The sequence below is a fragment of the Wyeomyia smithii genome, chromosome 1, assembly GCF_029784165.1.
Source record: "Wyeomyia smithii strain HCP4-BCI-WySm-NY-G18 chromosome 1, ASM2978416v1, whole genome shotgun sequence".
Taxonomy (NCBI): Eukaryota; Metazoa; Arthropoda; class Insecta; order Diptera; family Culicidae; genus Wyeomyia; species Wyeomyia smithii.
Genome location: NC_073694.1, coordinates 57,427,003 through 57,451,247, shown reverse-complemented (window position 1 = coordinate 57,451,247; position 24,245 = coordinate 57,427,003). Strand labels below are relative to the sequence as shown.

The 24,245-nt window shown below is 37.1% G+C and overlaps 1 protein-coding gene across 2 annotated transcripts in view; it reads left to right on the top strand.

Moving 5' to 3' along the window:
• Positions 1-292: 292 nt before the first annotated feature.
• The window catches only part of LOC129716949 (protein single-minded), a 74,495-nt gene continuing 50,542 nt past the window's right edge, over positions 293-24,245 (top strand). The window contains exons 1-2 of one of the 2 annotated variants that reach the window (XM_055666794.1): positions 293-650; positions 726-824. In XM_055666794.1, the coding sequence (XP_055522769.1) occupies positions 767-824 (58 nt within the window). In that variant the 5' untranslated portion in view covers positions 293-650; positions 726-766. The remainder of the gene's footprint in view (positions 651-725; positions 825-24,245) is intronic. The other variant, XM_055666802.1, reaches the window with a different exon arrangement.

The window sequence follows — 24,245 nt, the reverse complement described above, 5'->3', positions numbered from 1 at the left end:
TTAAGTGACGATTTTGTTTACACACGGGATGAATGGCGTTGATTTTCGGTTGCTCGCCGCCGTCGCCCGCTCGCTTGCTAGCCTGCGCCCTCCCCCTTCGTACGAACGCTTTACAAACCCGTGTCGCAGTGAACCGTGCTAGAGCTCCGTGGCTGGCATTTTCCTGGCCGGGGTCTCTGTGGCTCTGCTCCTATCCCGCATCGTCGTAGGTACTACGCTCTCGAAACTCGAAACTGTGCCTGCCTTGTGCGCTTGGTTTGGTTTGGCTCGGCTCGGATACGCGATGCTGCGATGATGCCGTTCAGTACTCGTTATTCTACGCGCCAGTGCGGAAACGAAAAAGCAGCGCCCCTTGCGAGCTCGAACCCGTTTTATGGATTCACGCAGTCCCTGTGAGATTGGAGATAGTTGTGGCCGGAATTGCATTTGTGAAAGTGTTACTTTGGGAGTTTAGTGATGTTCTTAGTGCAGAATCGGTGCCATTATTACACTAGGTGATCTTTGGAGATTGTTTCGCTGGACCATTAGCTGTGATTTGTGTGCGTGTGTGTTTGTTTCAAATGTGATTGCAACACATGAAGGATACTAACTTGCGAAGGATTATAGCGGACATACGGATTTATAGCGAACTTTACTCAACTGGTTTTAAGGTATTTGTTAATGAAAAGATTATCGACTTTTTTTGGTTCATGTTACAATCGTGCTTTTGTTAACACAATATACAGCCAGCTAGAAAAAAAAAACAACTAACAAAAGCCTATCTTGTATGGCACCCGCAACGGTTTGCGCAATAGATTCTAGCAGCCAGTACAAAGTCGCCACCGGTGAGTTTGTTTGAGTTTTTGGATTGGCCGTGTGATGTAGGATCAAAAAGTTTTTTTTTACTATATAGTTTTGGTTGTGATTTACGAACCTATCATATCTTGTTTACATATGTATGGATGTAACTCTGTTTACGTTATCGGCAACTGTCGTTTGTAATTTGAAGAGGCGGGATCTACGAATGATCGCACGCCAGGAAGCCCACCACCTTCCGTTCCGGGTTTCGGCTTTGGAAGGGCAAAACGAGCAGCATAAATCTTGTTTTTGGAAAATAAAATGCCTCATTGAATTTCGACGGTTCCGATCTGCTTCGGTGGGCAACGCTGAAGAGCATCAGGAGGAAAAACATCTGCAATCGGAACACGTGTGCCGATGTTTGGGTGATCCAGTTTAGTTTGCAGTAACAGGATGAGGATTGTTAGCGGATTTGTAGTAGTGTTTGATTTGTAGGTGTCGTGTGATAAGAGCTAAGGAAATCGTGGTGACATTCTGCATGCCGATGCCCGCAAATCCTGTCTTCCGCTGGATAGTACATTAAAAGTACAGCTGTGTTTTATGTAACATTCTGGCGGTTTTGGGAATTAGCGTAGTTTCTAGTGAGTTTTTGTGAGTTGTTTAGATTATTTACTTACATAAAAGTTTACTGAATTATTTTCTAAGTTTTCCTCAAAACATTAGGGTATTTTTTGTCGGGTTGTGTCATCATTTTTCAAACCAAATAGCAAATATTATGACAATACTGCAGAGAATTCCTCGCTTTTTCGTAAGGGTTTCATCATTTTATAATATCTCGTTTACATAGAAAATAAAATATTAAAAAATCAGAATCATCATTTTTCCCAGAAAACTTCAAATGACATTTTCTATGCTGCTATGTTAAAAAATACTTCAAAAATGTATAGTTCATAAACCGTGCATTGTAAAATAAAATTTAGTATAAATGTACCGTGAAATTTTCGAACTTCTAAGTTCTTGTATAATTTTTAGAAATATTTTAGAAACATGAATCGATGATCGATTCCTCACAAATGGATGCTTCTAGTACCGATTTCGTTCGCTGAAATTTCTAACGTGGCAGAGGATTTCTGTTTTCTGATACAGTCATACCTCGATATAAGGCAACCTCGATATAAGGCAACCTCGATATAACGTAACTCGATATAACGTAACTTTTACCTCGATATAACGTAACTTTGAAAATGTATTGAAATTGAAAATAAATGATACAGCAACTGTTTTCGGGGTATATATTGCTTCAAAAAAGTGTTTGTAGTAAGTTTTAAAATTAATGAAACTAATGCGAAAATTGTCCTAAATGTACATAAAAAGGTTTAAAAATACTAATAAGTGATGGAAAATAGGTTTTCACGCATCCTTCAGTAACAATTCACAGTCTTGCATCAATTAGAAAAAAAATTGTTTTTCTTGTTTAAATTTTCTCTAAATGGGCATAAGAAAGGTTAAAAAATACTGATAGGCGATGGGAAATAGGTTTCCGCGCATCTTTGAGTAACCGTCAACAGTCTTGCACCAATAATTTTTTTTTTCTTGTTGAAAATTGTCCTAAATTGGCATAAGAATGGTTTAAAATTACTGATAGGTGATGGAAAATAGATTTTCTCGCATCTTTGAGTAACCTGTGTGTCAATTGAAAAAAAAATTTTTTTTTTGCCTTTGAAAATATTTCTAAATGGGCATAAGAAAGGTTTAAAAATACTGATAGGTGATGGAAAATGGATTTTTGCGCTTATTTGAACAACCATTAACATTCTTGCATAAATTAAAAATATTTTTTTTTTTGCTTCGATATAACGTAACTCGATATAACGTAACGAAAATAAAAATAAAGTTGCCTTATATCGAGGTATGACTGTATTACATCCAAAGTCAGCATTTTAAGAGCTGGTCGACTGATAAACAAGGTGATTCTTTAATTCGAGTTGCATAATAAAACACAAATTACACTACAAATTTTTGTATAAATAACGTTCGAGCATAACCATAACCAAAACGAGCGGCTTTCATTTGAAAATTAAGCAATAGAAGTTTCCGAAAAGTTGCACAGTTGTAATAAGACCCATGAGGAACGCGAGAAGTGCATGGGAGCTAACATTTATTTTTTGTTCCACGCTAATACCTACATCCTGCTACTGCGGCTGTCATCCTAAGATGTGTATCTGGCGGGATACAGCATTTCATGATTCCTCCGGGTCAGACGCTATTGTACGCTGCTCCTAACATGGGGACTCATCCGCGTACGACTTCCCTTCCCAGTTAGCATATGACCAAAGTTTCCACCGTGAGTTGGTTACCCGATCTCCGCTAAGGTTACTCGTACCCAGTCGGTACGTCGTGGAGGTTGAAATTAGAGTTGCTAAACAGAGATGAGTGACTACATTAGGGTCTCAAGTTGCACATGTCCAGCCATTTACTGACCATTCTTGATGATGATAAATTTTAATAATGTCCTATGGGGTAACCAGACCGCTGCACACTGGAAAAAACGGAACCCGAATTCCCACTAATTAATTGCCGGTGGACAGGCAACCTGGAAAACAGCTTTTCTCGTGTGAAATTGGTCAATTAATCGATTGGAGATGATTTTTTTCTGTGCAAGGTACGGAAAAGGACCTAAATTTACAAAAACGAATTCAGAAAAATATTTTTTTTGACCGAAAGTGTTGCCAGATAGACTACTTTTGTATTTTAAAATTAAATTTTTCGGAAAATGCAGCCAATTGTATTTCCAATTTGATAATTTAATCATGTTAGAGCGGGGGCCTAGTGTGGTTGGTAACGTCTCCGCCAACCACGCTCGACGCCTGGGTTCGAATCCCACCGCCGACATAGGTGTCGATGGTTGTGAGGTGGCGTGATCCACTCACAACCAACCCAACTGGTCTAGATTCAATCCTAGCCGACACCGGGAGATTTTCTGAGGCGAAAAAATCTCTGGGATCACGCCTTCCATCGCATGAGGAAGTAAAGCCGTTGGCGCCGGTCCGTTAATAAACGGGTCGTGAGTTAGGGTCCTGGGTGTGGAGTCGCCTCCCTGGGCGTCGGTGATTGGCCACAACAGTGGCGGAACTAGACCGACGGAAAATAAGCGAGAATAAAAAAAAAAAATTAATCATGTTTTTCGGAAATTTTATGAAAGAAACACCTTGGGTAACCCAAGGCAATATGAGCCAATCTCGAGATATAACATTTTTACGAAAAAAGTTTTGAATTTCTGAATTTTCTCCAAACTACACGTTTTCAATTTTGTTCGTTATACTTATAAATCATTGGTTAAAAGTTCATATGCTGGATTAAACGAAAGCAAAAATTGGCAACACTGCTGCAGATGAAGAAAGGATTTTTTTGGTTCTTCCATAACCAGAAAAATTCTAAATATCATTGCTTGGGTTGTTCTTTGGTTTAGAAAGTTGACAGACATCTATAATTATGACTGTTAGATGAAAATTAAGAATTTTAAAACTGTTTTCATCAAAAAGTTAAATCTCGAGATTGGCTCATATGCTAGTGGAAATAATTATAACGCCACCTCTAATATGGTACTTTTTCATAAAGTTCTTAAACAAGAATATTTTGTTATTGTATTTCCATAATCTGTGTACGATAACCTACTATTTTGTGTTAGTTAATCATTTGCATATTAAGTATATACATAAAGTGTTGGATCATTTCGTTATTTCAAGATGGAAATATATATAACACCATTTTGAAAAAACAATTTCTAATAAAATAATTAGCAATAAAACTCGAAAGCAAACATATTAGTAATGTGTTGTTTCGCCTTAATTATGTATAACCTTTTGAAGCCGCCTTGGCATAGAATGTATAAGAGATTTCAGCGTATTGCGAATAATTTTAGCTTACTCGTGGATGATAGCTTTTTTTCAGTTGTTCAGCAGTTTCGAATTCCCTGTCCTGTGCGAATAAATTTACTAATCACATTTCCCATTCATTCTTAAACGGATTCAAGCCCGAACTACACGATGGCCAACCCATTAGAGCAAAATTATGGGCATCTAGAATTTTTTTTGTGTTACCGGCTGTTTAAAATAAAGCAATATATTGCTGAAAAATAACATTTTCGTGCATAACTTTTTCCGTGAAAGAATTCAAAGCTCCCAGTACTTCTCGGATTTTTTTCTGCTTTATATAAAGCCTATTGGAGCTTTTCTAGTGTTATTAATGTTTGTCCAAATGTAGTATTATTATTGTTTGTGTATGGCACCTACTCCAAAGTTGCGAGGTTCTCTCGTCTCCTGAAACATCGGAATCCTCAAGAATGAACTTTTTCATCACTGGAAACCTCTCTAGATTATTTTGCATTTCAGAATTTGTTTTTCTCGAAGAAATTCAAGTGTGTTTTTGTTTGTATGCCGCGAAAGAAGTCGTGATATAGCGACTGCTTTCCTGTATGAAAAGTTTGAGTCGGATTTTGAAACTTGTTGAATGTCGACTGTCAACTAGATGTTCATTTCTGCATTTATTTCAGCTGATGAAAGCTTGGATTCAACAGTAAGGCGCTAGACTGTCGTTTGTCTCTACCTAATTAGCATTGACGTCCACTAGAACGTTTCCTTGTAGCATATTGAGCACCATGGATTGTGTAAAATTATGCCTACAATTTTAAACAAAATTCCTACTCCTATCCATGATGTATAAAGACAAGGTGTAACGGTATGTCGAAAGCAGACTCGGCCATATTGAGAAAAAAATTGCCAGCGAGTAGGTTTGTTTATAAACCACTAGAGCATAAAAATTGTCGCATCTCATAATATATCATTTGGATGCATTTAAATTAAATATATGGCAACCAAAGCAGCAAAATTTGTTTCAATTATGACCTTTGTGCATCACAGTAACAAATTCTTATGCGAAATTAAGTTGCAGTTACATCTCAGTTACTTATACAATGACAAAAAAAGCGCAGGAGGTGGAGCCAATTGCAACATTTTCGTTGTTTCAACACAAGTTTCAAGAATGAAACCGCAATGTGTATGAACTACCTACTGCATGTAATTTGTTATCAAATTACATGCAGTACCATGCTGGATCGAAACCCGTACAGTATCGAAATCCGTACACCTTGATGTTTTCTTCAGTTTTAAGCATTATAAAAATGAAAATTCATATGATAATTACATGTACATGTCCGTTGAGCTGTTGGCCTTCTGTTAAATAAAACTATACGCCAGTAGGCCATGAAATAAAATGGTAAATGCTGCATGGTAAAATTTCAGCAACGAAGATGCATCGTAGCAGCAACTAGGGCGCAATAGAAACTTCATGGCGTTGTGGTAAGATTGTAAAATGGCAAATGGTCAGAATGGAAAGAGATTGTCTGTATAGAGATTTATCTTTGATTATTTCCAGAAACTTGAGGATTCAGTTCCAGTTATCAATTTCTATTCACTTTTCTCGTTTGTACTATTTACGTCATTTGCTGTAGAAACACTTGCTAGTTCATGGCTCAGTTTTAAATATTGCTTCCCTTATCATGCTAATGTTCATTACCAGTTTCAATTTTGCTTCTTCAATTTATCAGTACCTCAGCGTGATATTGAAATTCAAAGCAATTTGTCACATTTCGTTTTGGAGACCCACACTTTTTGGATGACTTCTAGTCCAAGTACCCAAAAGTTACAACGCAGTAAACAACCTCATCTCAAAAACAAATATAAGGCGAACGATCGAGCAAAAGTTGCTGTTACATGGCTTCAGACACATGACAGCAACTTTTAGAAGTATTTGTGTGTGTTTGTTTTTTGTATCTCGCAAGCATCACGTTGGCAACCTATTTGCTCCACCCACTAGATCTATTCAGTGAAGGTTAGGTTTTCAAATGCCGTTTACACGTTTCAGCAACAAATCCAACCTCGCAAATTACGTTGTTGGTGTGAAGATTTTTGAAGCAGCGTTGCAACTTTAGTTGTTGCTTGTTTTTTTACAATTTCATCGTAGTAACAAAAATTGTTTCTTAAAACCTCGGAATTTCATTAGTGCAACAAATGATCACTATGTATTTTTTAATTATGTTTCAAATGTTGCTTGGGAATGCTACATACCTTGCAACCAATATTCATTAATTTAAGAAACAATTCCTAACCTTAAACACCTGAATTTGCGATATTAAATTGCCTAGCTAGTAAGAATACATCAACAAACACGAAAAAGTTATTCGTTGTTGCATAGTGATGCTTCGTTTCCAAAGTGAAAAAACGCTTTCTCACCCCGCGCCTACTTTTTGTCAAACCGTTACACCATGTTCTACTCATCATGCTCCTATCATACAACTTCGGGAGTAGAAAACCCTTCCTCATTTCAAACATCGGTTTCACTCCGCTCGTTTTCCGTTGAAACCGTTCCCTGTAGCATGGTCCATAAAAGTCTGAAAATTGCATTATTTTAAAGTACGTATGCCTTAAGCAATATCTTACAACCTTTAGTTAACCTGGCTAACAGTTATTTTGAATAATGTTGAAGGCAGACACATACTAGTGAACTAAATTAAGAAACTAAAATGATGGCGTTGTAATTATTTCCATCTCTTAATACACAAAACAAGAATTCTATGCGACAAACAGTAATACCTCAAAATGTTTCTATTATTAGGCTGGGTATACTAGTGTGAGTAAGATAATAAACCATTGAAATTGGCAATTATACTATTAATCATAGCAAAAAACTAACACCAAAAATGATGGTGGCCTTATAAATATTTCCATCCGTGTATTACGTCAGGGTGATAAGTGTTTCTTACGTAAAATTTTCCGTGAAACACGATGAAACTCTCAAATTTAGAATAAAGTTCATCGCTTTTGCCGGAAAATGTGAGTTTAGTTTGAAAATTCAAGAATCAACTTTCTGGCAACAGGTCCGGTCAAAAACGATATTTTTTCTAGATTCCTTGGTTTATTTTCTTCAAAAATCATTTATCATTGTTTTTTGGACGTCTTACGTCTATAAATTATAAGAAACAACTCTTGTTTCTTATAATTTATTTGTTTTTAATAAAAGGTGCACTATTTTGCAACACAGCGGTGAGGGGGTGGGGGTTCCACAGAGCGGGTGGTATTCCGGAGTAACACTAGAATTATGAATTATATTTCCAACTTTGAGTGGAATCTCTGATGGTCGTGTCCAAGTGATACACTTTATTTAAGCAAAGCCTTGGTGCTACTTTTCGATTCGGAACTTGATCTTCGGTTCATTATACACAGACATTTGATCCTGCTGACCGAAACTCGGACTAACGACGACTGGTTCGTTAGGGCAGCATCGTACCTCGAGACGGTATGTACTCGGCAATTTTAATACTCGTAAGTGTTCTGCAGGGAACCCGGGTAACCACCAAAATGAAATGCTTCAAACTTTTTCAGGTCTTGACCGAGTTTGGATCTTGCCCCGTTAAAAGATTGGAAAATTCGTCTTTTTTTAATTGTGCTCTGAAAAACCGTTGGCTCGACATGGTTCCCGTTAATCCGGATCTCCGGGACCATGTTCAAGATCGGATTGACCATTCCCGAGACAACTTATCAGATGGACTCAAAATGAATGAAAATCAACTCCTGATTTCATGAATTTTGATACCAATTTCGCTCCGTTTAATTGACAATTGTACCTAATCATTTTTCTCACCGGAGCATGATCCCGAAGAGCCGAATTAACTTTGCCAAGGTTTTAATGGACCAAGATCCGTAACCGGTTAGTAATTAAAAAAGTTAGAAGCATTTCCTGTACCCTGCTGAGCAGATATGAGGTAAAAAATCAGAGCTCCTTTCTTTGAACACCTTACTCCCTCACACGTCCGCTGCTATAAACAGTCTGGTGGTGGAAAATGGTTTCTCTGCGTAAATTCTCGCATGATTTGCCGGTCCAGCTGAGAGTTTATTCCTCTAAGTCTAACTTTTATTTGTGAAGACAATATCTGTTGAGACTTATTTAATCTAATTTATAGTCGCAGCGAGTGCAAACCAAAAAATAATTTGATTATTTGCATTAGAATTTTGGCTCGATATTCCGCGAAATTTCGTTGAATTTTTAAACTTTTAAGGGGATTTTCGTAAAATTTACTTTCAATAGAAATCTTTTCTTAAGTAAGTATTTGGCTCAAATGGGTGTGTCATGCTTATCAGCACCAACCCTAATAAAACTTAGACACTATTTCACAGCCTTTAGATGTCAGCCTGCTTACGAAAACACCGATATTTGAGCGTTTTCAGCTTTTCACAAACTGAAAGTCGCCACCCTGGACGTCAAAATGGCATAGAACTCCAATTATCGGTTTCAAAGCCATCTGGATTGGGGGGAGTATAAATTTTTTATCAGTTTTATATATAAATGGTTTCAGACAAAAAAGGCCCCACAAATTGTTTAATACCTGCATAAGAAATCAAGGTATTAAATTTCATCACTTCGCAGTTCGTTTATTGCAAGCTTTCATACTTTCTTTCTTGAAATTTTTGTAAATATGAGTAAGCGACAGATGACAAAATAGAGGTGTGGGTTTGAAACAAGATCGCATTTTTGATGTAGAAGAGAAAAAATCCTCAGAACGTTTGCTACTGTTTATTTGGACAAAAGTAGTAATATTATATACGGAATTAAAACTTAGAATCGATTGACTATGTTCTGCCGGAAAGGCAGAATTCGTGTGAGTGTTCATTAATCATTCAACTTCATTCCAACAAAAAATTATCGTCTTGAGCACACACAATTTATTTGAAGAGTCCAAACCAGCATCTTTGCGCGCTGTGCATTTCGACTGTCTGCTTCACGCAATGAATTTGGTTTCTCTACAGGTTACTTGCATTTAAAAATGCCTTTTATTTTAATAAAAATAATCCCAGATGGAGTCATTTGTTTTAATGAAAAAATTTCATTCAATAATTGTTTAAATGTAGCTTCTATAGTTTGGAGAAGCCTGTCTATGGTGGAAGAGAATGTTTAACAACTAAGTTTATAAATAAAAAATATCTATGAACAAGTCGTACTCTGTAACAAATTTTTGAAATTTAAAAATTCAAAGTTTGAAAAATGGTTAGTAAAGAGATAATAAAAATGTTGTCAACAGTTCCAGGTTATCATCTTAAAAGTATTTGAAAAAAAAAAAATGAAAAAAGCTTTTGTCTGTCCTGTAATGTTGTATTAATTTTGGTTTCGTTTTTTGTTGTAAGATTTGTACCACTGCGACCATTATTATTTTAGACATCACTATTTTTTTGTGGTATACCGGTTCAATTTTGTGCCCTAAGAGACTTATGATGGCAAACGAAGAATTAAACAAACTCTATTTGCTATGAAACGCGGCTTTTACATTTAATCGTTGGAACAAGAAAAATAACGACGTTAATAAACATTTCCATGCAAAACTTTTACAAAATAGAAAAGGGAAGTGATGAAGAAGGTTCGAAATCTCATTTACTGTTCGATACACCAGTGGTTAGGCATAAAATGTCTACATACAGTTTGATAATGTGGATTCAGATTCATAAATAAATTTTTATAGGCGACGCCCCAATTTTGCTGTTGTAATTTGCAAAAAATTATAAAAATAAACGAAGTTTTCTCTTTTGTTGTTGAAATTTTGAATTTATAATTTCCCAGCGGAGTAGAACTTTGATTGATCATGTTTATTGCAATTTTGATTCGATTCGTTCAGTTACGAATTCTGATATGAAAATAACCGATCATGAGACATTAGTAATTAGTGTTCTAGAATACTTGAATAATAATAATGATTTGATAAAATTTAAATGCTGGAGAAAATATTCGAGACGGGCTGTTTCGAACTTTGTTGAGAGAAGCTTGGATTTTCCAATCGCGACCGGTAGTTTAGATGAATCTGCAGCTGTTCTTACTAACATTTTGAAAACTCGTACGAATCAATTAGTTGAACATACATTTGTTTCGCTGAAAAACTCGAACAGCTGGTACAGTTTGGATCTTTTGCGCCTTAGGCGCAAGAGAGATAAACTGTACAAAAAGTTTTGTAGATCAAACAATCAGAATCATTGGATGGAGTACACGATCGCGCGTAATAAATATTCACAAACGATTAAAAAAGCGTTGTGTATATATCCAGAGAAAGATTTTTCAACATCAAGATAACAGCAAAGAGTTATGGAAAATATTGAAATCTTAATTAAAACCTAGTAATTGTAAATCGCGGCCCATAACATTTGAAGGCACATTAGAACATTCAGAACAAGTTCTTGCATCTAGGTTTCATGATTATTTTGTCAATAGTGTTTCATTGATCAATCAATCCAATTCGGTCGAGGAACCCGACGAAATAAAACAGCCGATAAACAGTAGTTGTACATTTGATGGTTTTCACCCAATTACGTTAGATGAACATAGAAAAAATTTGTTTGTCATTAGGTAAAACGGCTGGAGTAGATAATGTTAATGCTAGAGTTATTCAGGATTGCTTCAATGTCATTGGTCACACTTTGCTGGACCTCATTAATGAATCGTTGCAAACAGGGCACGTGCCTTTGGTGTGGAAAGAATCGTTGGTTGTTCCGATTCAAAAGGTTGCTGGAACGATTAAAGCCGAAGAGTTTCGTCCCATCAACATGTTACACACATTAGAAAAGATATTAGAACTAGTTGTTAAAGGCCAGCTTCTAGAATATTTAAATAATAACTCGTCTTTAATTCCGGAACAATCTGGCTACCGGGAAGGCCACTCGTGTGAAACTGCGTTGAACTTAGTACTAGCAAAATGGAAAGATAACTTAGAAAATAGAGACACAATGTTTGCTGTTTCTTTGGATCTAAAACGCGCTTTTGAGACAACTTCTGGGCCCTTATTGTTAAACACAATCCAGCGCTTTGGAATTTTGAGTACTGCATTCAGATGGTTTGAAAGCTATTTGTCTGACAGAACTCAACGGACTATTTTTAATGATTCTGTTTCTAGTCCCGTGGAGAATGATCTTGGAGTTCCACAGGGAAGTGTATTAGGGCCCCTTTTGTTGATTATGTATATAAATGAGATGCGACGTTTACGAGATATGCGGGATAGATGCGAGTTTTACGTTTTTATGATATTAATCTTTTTGCCAATGACACCGTATTATTCATTACAGCTAAGAATGTAGAAGAAGCCGTTTCACACTTGAATGAAGATTTGCGTTCTCTGAGCAGATGGTTGAGGTATAAGCAATTGAAATTGAATATTAATAAAACTAAATTTATGATTTTCTCGCGCACCGTTGTAAATGACGATATCTCTGTTATTATAGATGATGAGGCTATTGGTCGCGTTCGGGAGATTAAATATCTTGGCGTGATTATTGATGACAACCTAAAGTTCAACGCTCACATTGATAATGTCATCAAGAAAATTGCCAAAAAGTATGGAATGCTATGCCGTCTGAAAAACGAATTAACGATTAGTAGTAAAATACAGCTATACAAGTCAATCATCTCTCCACATTTAGATTTTTGCCCTGCTTTTTTGTACTTGGCCAATAACACACAACTATTGAGGTTACAACGTTTGCAGAATAGAATAATGCGTTTAATTTTAAATTGTGATAGATTAACTTCCTCTGTTTTCACGTTGGACGCTTTGCAATGGCTATCTGTGAAGCAACGAATTGTTTATTTGTCTATGGTGTTCATTTTTAAAATAATTATTGGTTTGCTACCTCAATATTTGAGTGATCGAATTGAAAGAGGAAGAGATTTACATAGATATAACACTAGAAACGCGGATGAAATAAGAACACCTTTTTTCTAACTAGAGCTTCACAAAAATTTTGTTTTATAAAGGTATAAATTTTTTTTCAATTCGATGCCAAGACATGTTAAACGTGCACCAACACTTGCGAAGTTTAAGAGACAATGCATTTCACACGTGAAAGTTTCTATTGTATAGAACGACACTAAGTTTTTCAAAATGATGTAGAGTTTACCTGACGAAGTTTGAACAAACGGATTTTGTATGACGAAGTTTTAACAAACGGATTTCTTTTAGATGAACAATTTGTCTTGGTTTCTATTCATATATTGATTGTTTTATTGAAGCTTGTAAATGACGAATTTTTATACGAACGGATCTGATTGTGTTGTATAATTTTATTTATATGTTTGGACTTTTGAAAATTTATAAGGGGCCATTCACATACCACGTGGACAGCTTGGGGGAGGGGGGGTGGTGATAATCGTTGAAAATTTGTCCACGTGGTATGTGGTGATGATTGTGGATTTTTTTTCCATTAATGTTGTTGTAGCTTCAAAAAATAATAGAAAGAGACTACAAAAGCTTGAGCCTCGCGCGCGGGTTTCAGATATAAATGATTTTTTTAGCAATTAAGTTAAAATTGGTATTTGAATGCTTAGAGAAAATCATGTAGTAGTTTTGGGTTAGTCTGGCTGGAGGTCATGAAAACCCTGTGCTAGTTTTGTGTGCTTTATGAATCAAGTATACAGTTTTTGAAGAAGTTTATATCTGAAGGTGAAATCAGTTCGATTTTTTTTGTATAGCTGATTAAAATGTGACTACATTAATTATTATCTATAGATAAATCCTCCAGCTCAAACCTTTGTAGGGGTATGTGGCGGGACCATTATCATCATCATCATAATGAATGTTTTGTTCTTTAGTCTAGAGAAGAGATACTCAGAGAGAGAGAGAGAGAGAGAGAGAGAGAGAGAGAGATAAGCGATGAAAAAAAACCGCCACGTTGGCAACTAGGTTTCACATGTCAGAGCTGCCAGATCTTTTCTCGAAGTGCAATGCGAGCTAACTTTTTCATTCGACTCGTACAACTGATAATGACGGTTGAAGTCCTAGAGAATAATAAAGTGCATCACAAAAACCGTGAAGTATTAATTTTTTTTGTTTATGTTTAATATAAACGCTTTCACTACAATTGATCAGTATTTTGTTGACCATACAAAAGGTTTGTGAACCACCAGTTAGGAATCACTGTGATGAAGCAATTTATGGACCATTCTCAATTCATTGTTTAGTATAAAAAAACATGAAAAACGTGTGAAAATAAATATATCCTTTATTGTACCTGATTGCAATACCTCCCAATGTGCTACCTCGAATTTTGACATGTTCGTTTGGCTTACTACATTCTCTCCACAAAGTATAAATTCGTATAAAGTATGTCTCTTTGTTTGTAAACCGATTTCGTGAGCAAAGTTTGATTCAAATCGGAAATTTTTAATAAAGTTTTTGCGTATTCCCAAGTCATTTTGGTTCAAAATGATCTTACCTTAAACTGCTCAACGCAATTATAAATTACGAAAAAATCTATCTTGAAAGTCATTCACGCCCAGGCACTGTGTTTGTTTATTGATCAAACAAAGCGAATCGATTTACTGTCTCGTCGACAGAAGCGCATACAATAATGTGCACATAAAGAGTAAGTAGGATCATATTTCCTCTCGGTAGTTTGTTATACACACACATCCTTCTCGGATGACGAACAAAAAACATCTTAATTAGCGATTATAAAGGACGGCTTTCTCGTATGCTCCATCAACTCAAGTCCCTCGTCGTCATCATCATCGTCATTATTTTTATCGTCGCATGGGGGATACCTATAACCAAGAAACAACAAACTTTGTTCCGATCGCTTCCCACTTGGTGCCGTATGTTGACGGATTCGTTTGTCAGCGTTTTTTTTTTGCACGAACAACGGCTGCCAGCCATCAGCCAGTGGCTCGTGTTTGCTACTTGCTTAGTTTATTGTTTTCATTTATATTGGATGAAGAAAGAAATAAAGCATCACCAGACAAAGGGCCTTGAGGAGAGCACCCACATCTTCGAGTTACAATTTACAGTCAGTTGGTAGTATGTACAACTAAAAACAGAAGCAAATAAACTAAGGCAAGATGATAAGGGTTGAAAGAAAACGCTAAGACATTATTATCATAGTGTGATAATTATTTTCTTGTGTCTGACGCAACACGACTGATTGATCTGGAAAATGTGATCATGGAATTATCTTCAAGCCAATATCAACATGTAGGACTTGAAGTTCTGTACACAAAATATAATTCCATAGTCGTGTAATCAACCCTATTTTGGGTTCAACTCCCGAAACCCCTCCCATGGGCACGGATATGCCTTCTGCCAAGTGACGAAGACACTATACAATGTTTCCGTGGCACCACCTAAATTAATGGGCACTTTCGCTTTCCAACATGCTTCACGAGGTTACACAATTGGCGGCTTCCACCGGTTTGTCCCACAAACCGTTGGGAAACTTTACAAATCATTAGCTGGGTATATCTAGTAATGAACAGGAGGCATGATGACCGTTCTGTCGTATCCTATTTTTAGCGCAGCGCACTGTTAGGTACTAGCAACTGGGCGCGAAAATTTCCGCAAGTGCGCGTTTCATAGAGAATTGACCTGCCAATCCATTCAACCGCCTCTGCCTGGTAAAACGGCGATGCGCTGCGCGCAAGTGTTGCTCGTAAAATTATGATTAGTCTTGGACAGTAAAAAAATCTCTGTTTCACGCGCGCATTCTGCTTTCCACGAAACTCGCGCTTTGGTCACAGTTTATTTTAAAGCTTTTAGTAACTGTTGAGGCTATTATTCTCCGCTTTCTATGAAAACCACAAACCATATCTCGGGCTTGAATTTTTCAGCGCACCAGTTTTATCATCGCTGACCGTCGCATCACAGAAAGTGATGTCAACGAATTCGACTGGTCCGCCCGGCCGGGCTCCGGAGAATTCGATCGGCTTTAAATGGCAACAAAATACAATAACTTTTGACACACAAAGCAAACGATTATTTCTTCCTCAATCATAAAACTGATGGTAATATAATGGGACATTATTCGCGCCTTTGGGCGTATATAATTTGACAGTTGTGTAAATACTCGGCCGCGAAGAACCGAGCGGAAAATGCCGATGATCTGCCGTCGTAACTGGGAAAGTCTGCTCTAACTGGACAAGTTGACGTCTTTATCGATTCCCGTGAACGAAGATGTGGCTGGAATTGTAACGAGCTTCGTGCTGGGACATTTTTACTCCCCTTTACCCTTACACCAACCGTCCTCGCAAGAAGAGCGGCCTTATTGTAATTTTCGACGAAGAAACTGTTGACTGTTGACACATTAACTTCAGTATAACGCTGTATGTAGTTAGTGTTGTAAGTTGTAGTAAATCAGCTGAGATTAAAAATTTGAACCTGGTAAAACAATAGAGGTTTTTGCATAGTTTTGCCTTTCTCCTAGAAAGGTATAGCAATCACTTGCAAAACCGAAAGTATAAAAGTGCTCCAAAGGGCCGAATGGCATATATCACTCGACTCACCTCGACGAGCTGAGCATTTTCTGTATGTGTGTGTATGTGTGTGTGTGTGTGTGTGTGTGTGTGTGTGTGTGTATATGTGCAGATTTTTATTCTCACTCACTATTCTCAGAGATGGCTGGACCGATTTTCATGAAATTAATTGCAAATGAAAGGTCTTGTTGCCCCATAAGACCCTATTGAATTTTATTGTAATCGGATTTTTAGTTTAGAGGTTATGTTTAAAAATGTGAAAATCATGAAACATCAATATCTCAGAAACTACACAACCGATTTGAACAAAATTGGTCGCAAAAGAACGGGCTACCTAGAAAACCCTTAAGTTTTGAATTTCATAAAGATTGAACTTGTGGTTCAAAAGTTATGAAGAGAAACGTGTTCTGAAGACTGGTTAATCTCACTCATGTTTCTCAGAGATGGCTGGACCGATTCCCATAAAATCAGTGTCAAATGGAAGGTCTTGTTGCCCCATAAGACCTTATTGATTTGTTTCTCAATCGGACTATTACTTTGCCTGTTACCGATTTGATTATTATTATCAGATGAGCGGGCTAGTTAAGGGTTAACTGATGAATTATGATTGAACACGTGGTTTCAAAGTTTGGCAGTTTCATTTGATTATAATCGAACTTAAGCAACCGTTATGTATTAAATTGTTAATAAAACAACGAAAGTCTATTATCTCAAAGATTACATGACTTATTTGAACATAACTAGTGTCATACGAACGAGTCATCTCTCAAACTTACAAATAACAAACTTCATAACAATTTGATATGTGGCTCAAAAGTTATGGAAAGGAGAGAAATTCAAAGGCTATTTAAAACTATACCTGCTTTGATCGATATATGTGGCCTCAACATAATTTAAATGTGGCGTCGTACTATTTGAACGTTCAAAGTTCATTGATTCCTTGCAGTTTGTTTGAAGTTTGCAAATGCACGACAAATCGGCCATAGGATATGATCAAAGTCAAATAACAAATCGTTTGAAATGATTGGTTTTATCGAAATGACAACATCCTCGTCTTTTAGCTTCTGTACATCGCCTTAATTCTGAACATAATCATATTGGGTGGTATTCTGTCATAATCAGCAGACTTTCTGGCATCAATCTGACACCGGAAATACGCATATTGGGAGGTATTTTTGGTTGTTTTCCAGAAACAAAAAGTGGTCGTCTTCAAACTCAAAATAGTGTCCAGGGTCAATGTTTGGTTTCTATGCATCATCACGTTTACGGAAATATCCATATTGAATATTTTTCGGTCATTTCCGACTGTTGCCTATAAGTTGCCATTTAGCAATTCAAAATGGTGCCTGAGGTCAATTGTTAGCTCCTTGCATCATTCTGGTTCCAGAGATACTCATATTGGATAGTATTTGTTTATTTTAGGCTGTTTTTCACAAACCGGTAGTCGCCATCTTGGATTTCAAAATGGTATTTAGGATACTGGTTAAAGAAAAACTCATATTGGGTAGTATTTGGTCACTTTGGACTGTTTTTCAGAAGCCGAAAGTCATCATTTTGGACTTTAAAATTGCCTGTGAAATCAATTTCTGTCATCTGGGCGTAATTCTGGTTCCGAATCATTCATATTGAGTGGTATTTGGTCATTTCCGGCTGTTTGCCAGACACCGGAAGTCACCATCTTAAAATTCAAGATTGTGTCTGTGATCAATTTTTAGCTTCTGTCCATCTTTCTGGTTCCGGAGATACTCATATTTAATGGGAATCGTCCAAAATGTTGCCTGAGGTCGATTATAGAACAAATTTGTTAATATATATTTAATGGGAAGCGTCCATTTCAGGTTGTTTTCCAGAAAGTTGCCATCTTACAATTCAAAATGTTTTCTGAGGTCGATTTGTGGCTCCAGTGCATCATTACGGTTCCGGAAATACCCATATTGGGTGGTATTTGGTCATTTGCCGCTGTTTTTCCGACACCGGAAGTCGCCATTTTGGATTTCATAATGGCATTTGGAGACAATTTCTGGATTTGAACGGCATACTGGTTAAAGAAAAACTCATATTGGGTGGTATTTGGTCGTTTTCTGCTGTTTTCAGAAACCGGAAGTCGCCATCTTAGAATTTAAAATGCTATCTGTGGTCGATTTCAGCTCCTGTGTATTATTCTAGATCCGGATATTATTATATTAGGTGGAAATCGGCCATTTTCGGCTGTTTTCCAGAAACCGGAAGTTGCCATCTTACTATCCAAAATGTTGTCTCGATTATGGAGCATATTTGTTACCACTAAAAACATTCACCTGCCAATATGGTTCCATTTAGTTGTTTAGTTCGCGAGATGTGCAGAAATTTGTGAAGGAACATGTACTTCCAGAAGAGGGAGGGGCGTCAAACCATTATGGACATATTTGTTACCTCTAAAAACATTTACCTGCCAAATTTTGTTCCATTTGGTTGATTAGTTCTCGAGATGTGCACAAATTTGTGTTTCATCCAACTATTATGGACATATTAGTTACCCCTTAAAACTTCCACATGCCAAATTCGGTTTCATTTGCTTGGTTTGTTCTTGAGTTGTGCAGAAATTTATGTTTCATTTGTATGGGACCCCTCCCTTCCAGAAGAGGGAGGGGTCTCAAACTATCATAGAAACCTTTATCGGCACCAAAAACCCTTACATACAAATTTTCACGTCGATCGGTTCGGTAGTTTTCGGGCCTATATGGATCAGACAGACAGACAGACTTGACTGCATTTTTATATGTAAAGATTACAACATCAATATTTTAGAACCTAAAGAGTGAATATACATTTATTGGTTTGAAGCGTTCATGTATATCTATTTTTACAAAAAAAAAAATTGAATGAGAAAGGCTGGGTCTGACCGCTAGGTGGATTAATTTAGGTTTTTTTTAGAAACTGTCCTGTGATAGAGGCCGACGGAGCTATGGCGAATATTCACCCGGATCGTCCTGCTCTTGATGTGACGGTGACTGAGGAAGCATGTGTTGCCCTTAAAATAGCATCAGAACGTCTCGTGAATTCGATTTTCTGTAGGTTGATTACGATATGCTGAACGAAGCGTTATCAGCGAATGACTTGCAGTTTTTGAACTTGCAACGGGATCCGATATACGAAGATTTCCAATGAAACCGGTTCGGGCTAACCGACATCTTCGTTAATTGAAGATTCGTAGACGAGCTGCTCAGTGAAACTATGAAAACATCGTACGCTTTTAGTAAAGGACCAGTTTAGACTTGTTAGCAACAGGTACAAACTGTGGAATGTGGATTCATCGATTCCTGTATTCTAGTTAAATTGAGCGAACTCAAAGAACTTTATGTCGACTTCTAAAAAAGTCCTTGTCTTTTGTTCGATCCGAACGAAAAGATGATAAATTACCAGTGTTGATGATTTGTCTGCTAACACAACTTCCCCCAAGTGTGAGCTATTTGGTGAGCACTTGAAAGTAGTTTTTTGTCTGTGAGTAACTTTAATGGATTATGACCAACATGGATTTCACCTCAAGTGACCAATCTGTTGCAGTCTCGTCGCTCAATGGATACGGGATTGCAAGTGGCTGCTGTCTACACAGTCTTCAAGGTAGCGTTCGATCGTGTAAATCATGAATTCTTTCTCGGAAAGCTTGATAAACTGGGGATCTCTGCCGTGCTTGTGAGGTGGTTTTAAACATACTTGACTGACAGAAATATATGTGTTGGTTTTGGGTTGTCACATTCTGCGTCATTCATTGCTTCTTATGGAGTACCGCAAGGAAACGATTTGGGCCCACTTTTGTTCTCACCCTTTTCGCTGCCGGCGAAGTGTGAGTCTAACAACAAACGGAGATGTGGACTTAGCTGCTGACTTCTTCAGCGACATGCTTGAACATGACTTTTCGACCGCGCATTAAACCACCTTGGAGCAACGTTAGACTCCGATTTTTTGAAGCGTAAAAGATCAACCGCTTCGAAAAAGCATACGAATAGGCGTAATCCCTCAACAAAGCTAGATTTTTCCCGGTTAATGTTTCCTGTCCTAGCTTCCAGATTCCAGTAGCTTCAGATTCGCAAATTGTGACTGCGAGCAATTACAGAATCTCATCGACAAGTGCAGAATGCTACCGCATGAATAACCTCACGATAAGTGTTGCCAAATGCTCTATTATCAGCCTCACTCGACGCAAATCTGCAGTCCTGTTTAATTATAGAATCGGAGGTGCCCCTCTTGGAAGAGTTGACGTGTATTCAAAGCTTACCTTCCAGAACCTCTACTCAAACATTATATCGAATGCTAACCACAACTTAGGGTTCATTATGCAAAGGACTTATGTGACCCGTACTGCTTGCGATCCCTCTACTTCTCGTTAGTGTGCCGCGTTCTTGACACGGCCTCTGTTGTATGACAAATTTGGAATTCCAGTATAGGAGCTGTACAACACAGATTCATCAGATACGCCCTAAGACATATTCCTTAGTCCAACCCAGTTAACCTACCACCATATGAAGACAGATGCAACCTGTTGAAAATCGACACTCTGAACAAAAGCTTTTGAAGCGTTCCTTCAAGAGCTGTATTCGTCACTAAACTGCTTAAGCAGGTATTAGACGACGCAAATATTTGCTATTTATGGTACGATTTTCATTTGCACAAAATAAAATCTGTATTAAAAAATAGCAAATATTTGCTTCGTCTAATACCTGCTTTACTTGTAAAATCGACGCCCCTGAACTCCTTTCAATGTTGAACGTCGGGTCCAGGCCTCTCAGATCTCGAGATATTATTCGACCTGTGTTTCGTCGGACTGACTACGGAAAAAATGAACCAGTTCAAGCGATGTGCTGTATTTTTAATAATGTATAAAATTTGTTCGACTTTTCATCATCACTAGAGCAATTTAAGAATAGAAGTAAAAGTGATGCCTCATTTAGTATTATATTTGATGTGTCATTAGTGTTGCTACTTTCTATTACTGTTGACTGATTTTTTGTGTGTGATTTGTAATTGTAAACTCTGTAACACCATACATAGAAATGGGTTTCAATACCGATTCGAGATTGTTTATGATATTATCAGCTCAACTCTGCTTTTCCCATTAATCACTACATTGAGACTATGTCAGTTGAAGTAATGTAAGTAAATGAAAAAAAAAGTAAGACTATTCCTTTTTGACAAAATATAAGCCCTTCTTTTAATAAAACTGACCAGTTTATCATGAGGACCTTTTGAGGAAATTGTGACTGTGACGCGGTATTGGCAGAAAGAACTATTTTTGCCTTTCTCCTAGAAAGGTATAGCAATCACTTGCAAAACTGAAAGTATAAAAGTGCTCCAAAGGGCCGGATGGCATATATCACTCGACTCAGCTCGACGAGCTGAGCATTTTCTGTATGTATGTGTGTGTGTGTGTATGTGTGTGTGTGTGTATGTGCAGATTTTTATTCTCACTCACTTTTCTCAAAGATGGCTGGACCGATTTTCATGAAATTAATTGCAAATGAAAGGTCTTGTTGCCCCATAAGACCCTATTGAATTTTATTGTAAGCGGATTTTTAGTTTGGAGGTTATGTATCAAAATGTAAAAACCATGAAACATCATTATCTCAAAAACTACACAACAGATTTGAACAGAATTGATTTCGAATGAACGGGCTACCTCAAAAACCCTTAACTTTTAAATTTTATGAAGATTAAACATACGGTTCAAAAGTTATGAAAAGAAACGTGTTCTGAAGACTGTTTAATCTCACTCATGTTTCTCGGAGTTGGCTGAACCGATTTTCATAAAATCAGTGTAAAATGGAAGGTCTATTTGCCTCATAAGACCCTATTGATTTGTTTTGCAATCGGACTATTACTTTGCCTGTTATGTTTAAAAATGTGAAATCTAGCTATGAAAAGGAACATGAGCCGAAGACTACTTGAACTCACTCACTTTTCTCAGAGATGGCTGACCCGATTTCCACAAAATTAGTGTCAATTGATAAGTCTAGCTGCCTCATAACACTCTATTGAATTTTACTGTAATCGAACTGTAATTTCGTCTGAAATGTACCGAAATGTGAAAATCACGAAACTTCATTATCTCAGAAACTACACAATCGATCTGATCAATATTATTATCAGATGAGCGGGCTAGTTAAGGGTTAACTGATGAATTATGATTGAATACGTGGTTTCAAAGTTTGGCTGCCCTATACGTTCCCATTTCATTTGATTATAATAGAACTTATAAACTTATAAACTATTATAAAGCAACCGTTATGTATAAAATTGTTAATAAAACAAAGAAAGTCTATTATCTCCAAAATTACATGACTTATTTGAAAATAACTAGTGTCATACGAACGAGTCATCTCTCAATCTTACAAATAACAAACTTCATAACAATTTGATATGTGGCTCAAAAGTTATGGAAAGAAAAAAAATTCAAAAACTATTTAAAACTATACCTGCTTTGATCGATATATGTGGCCTCAACATAATTTAAATGTGGTATCGTACTATTTGAACGTTCCAAATTCATTGATTTTTTGCGATGTTTTTAAAGTCTGCAAATGTTCGACAAATCGGCCACAGGATATGATCAAAGTCAAATAACAAATCGTTTGAAATGATTGGTTTTATCGAAGTGACAGCATCCTCGACTTTTGGCATCTGTACACCGCCCTCATTCTGAATACATTCATATTGGGTGGTATTCGGTCATTTTCAGCAGATTTTCTGGCATCAATCTGACACCGGAAATACTCATATTGGGAGGTATTTAGTTATTTTGGTTGCTTTCCAGAATTTAAAAGTGGTAGTGTTTAAATTCAAAATGGTGTCCAGGGTCAATGTTTGGTTTCTATGCATCATCTCAATTACGGAAATATTCATATTGAGTATTATTCGGTCATTTTCGACTGTTCCTAGAAGTTGCCATTTAGCAATTCAAAATGATGCTTGAGGTCAATTGTTAGCTCATTGCATCATTCTGGTTCCAGAGATACTCATATTGGATGGTATTTGGTTATTTTAGACTGTTTTACACAAACCGGAAATCGCCATCTTGGATTTTAATATGGTATTTAAGATAATTTCTGGCCTCTGAGCGTCATTCTGGTTGAAGAAACACCCATATTGGGTGTTATTCGATCATTTTCGGCTGTTTCCCAGGAACCGGAAGTCGCCAACCTAGAATCCAAAATGGGATCTTTGGTCGATTTCTCTAGATCCGGAGATACTCATGTTAGACGGAAATCGGCCATTTTTGGCTGTTTACCAGAAACCAGAAGTTACCATCTTACAATTTTAAATGGTGTCTGAGGTCAATTTTTAGCTTCTTGCAACATTCTGGCTGCGGAGATACTCATATTGGGTGGTATTTGGTCACTTTGGGCTGATTTTCAGAAATCGAAAGTCGTCATTTTGGACTTTACAATTGCCTGTGGAATCAATTTCTGTCATCTGGGCGTAATTCTGGGTCCGAAAACATTCATATTGAATGGTATTTGGTCATTTCCGGCTGTTCAATGAGAATCGTTCATTTCAGGCTGTTTTCCAGAAACCAGAAGTTGCCATATTAAAATTCAAAATGTTGTCTGAAGTTGATTTATGGCTCCAGTGCATTATTACGATTCCAGAAATACCCATATTGGGTGGTATTTGGTCGTTTGCCGCTTTTTTTTAAACCGGAAGTCGCCATTTTGAATTTCATAACGGCATTTGGAGACAATTTCTGGATTTCGAACGTCATACTGGTTGAAGAAACACTCATATTGGGTGGTATTTGGTCATTTTCAGCTGTTTTTCAGAAACCGGAAGTCGCTATCTTACAATCCAAAATGTTGCCTGAGGTCGATTATGGAACATATTTGTTACCACTAAAAACATTCACCTGCCAAATTTGGTTCCATTTAGTTGATTAGTTCTCGAGATGTGCAGAAATTTGTGTTTCATTTGTATGGAACCCCTCCCTTCCAGAAAAGGGAGGGGTGTCGAACCATTATGGTCATATTTGCTACCCCTTAAAACATCCACATGCCAAATTCGGTTTCATTTGCTTGGTTTGTTCTTGAGTTGTGTAGAAATTAATGTTTCTTTTGTAATAGACCCCTCCCTTTCAAAAGAGGGAGGGGTCTCAAACTATCATAGGAACC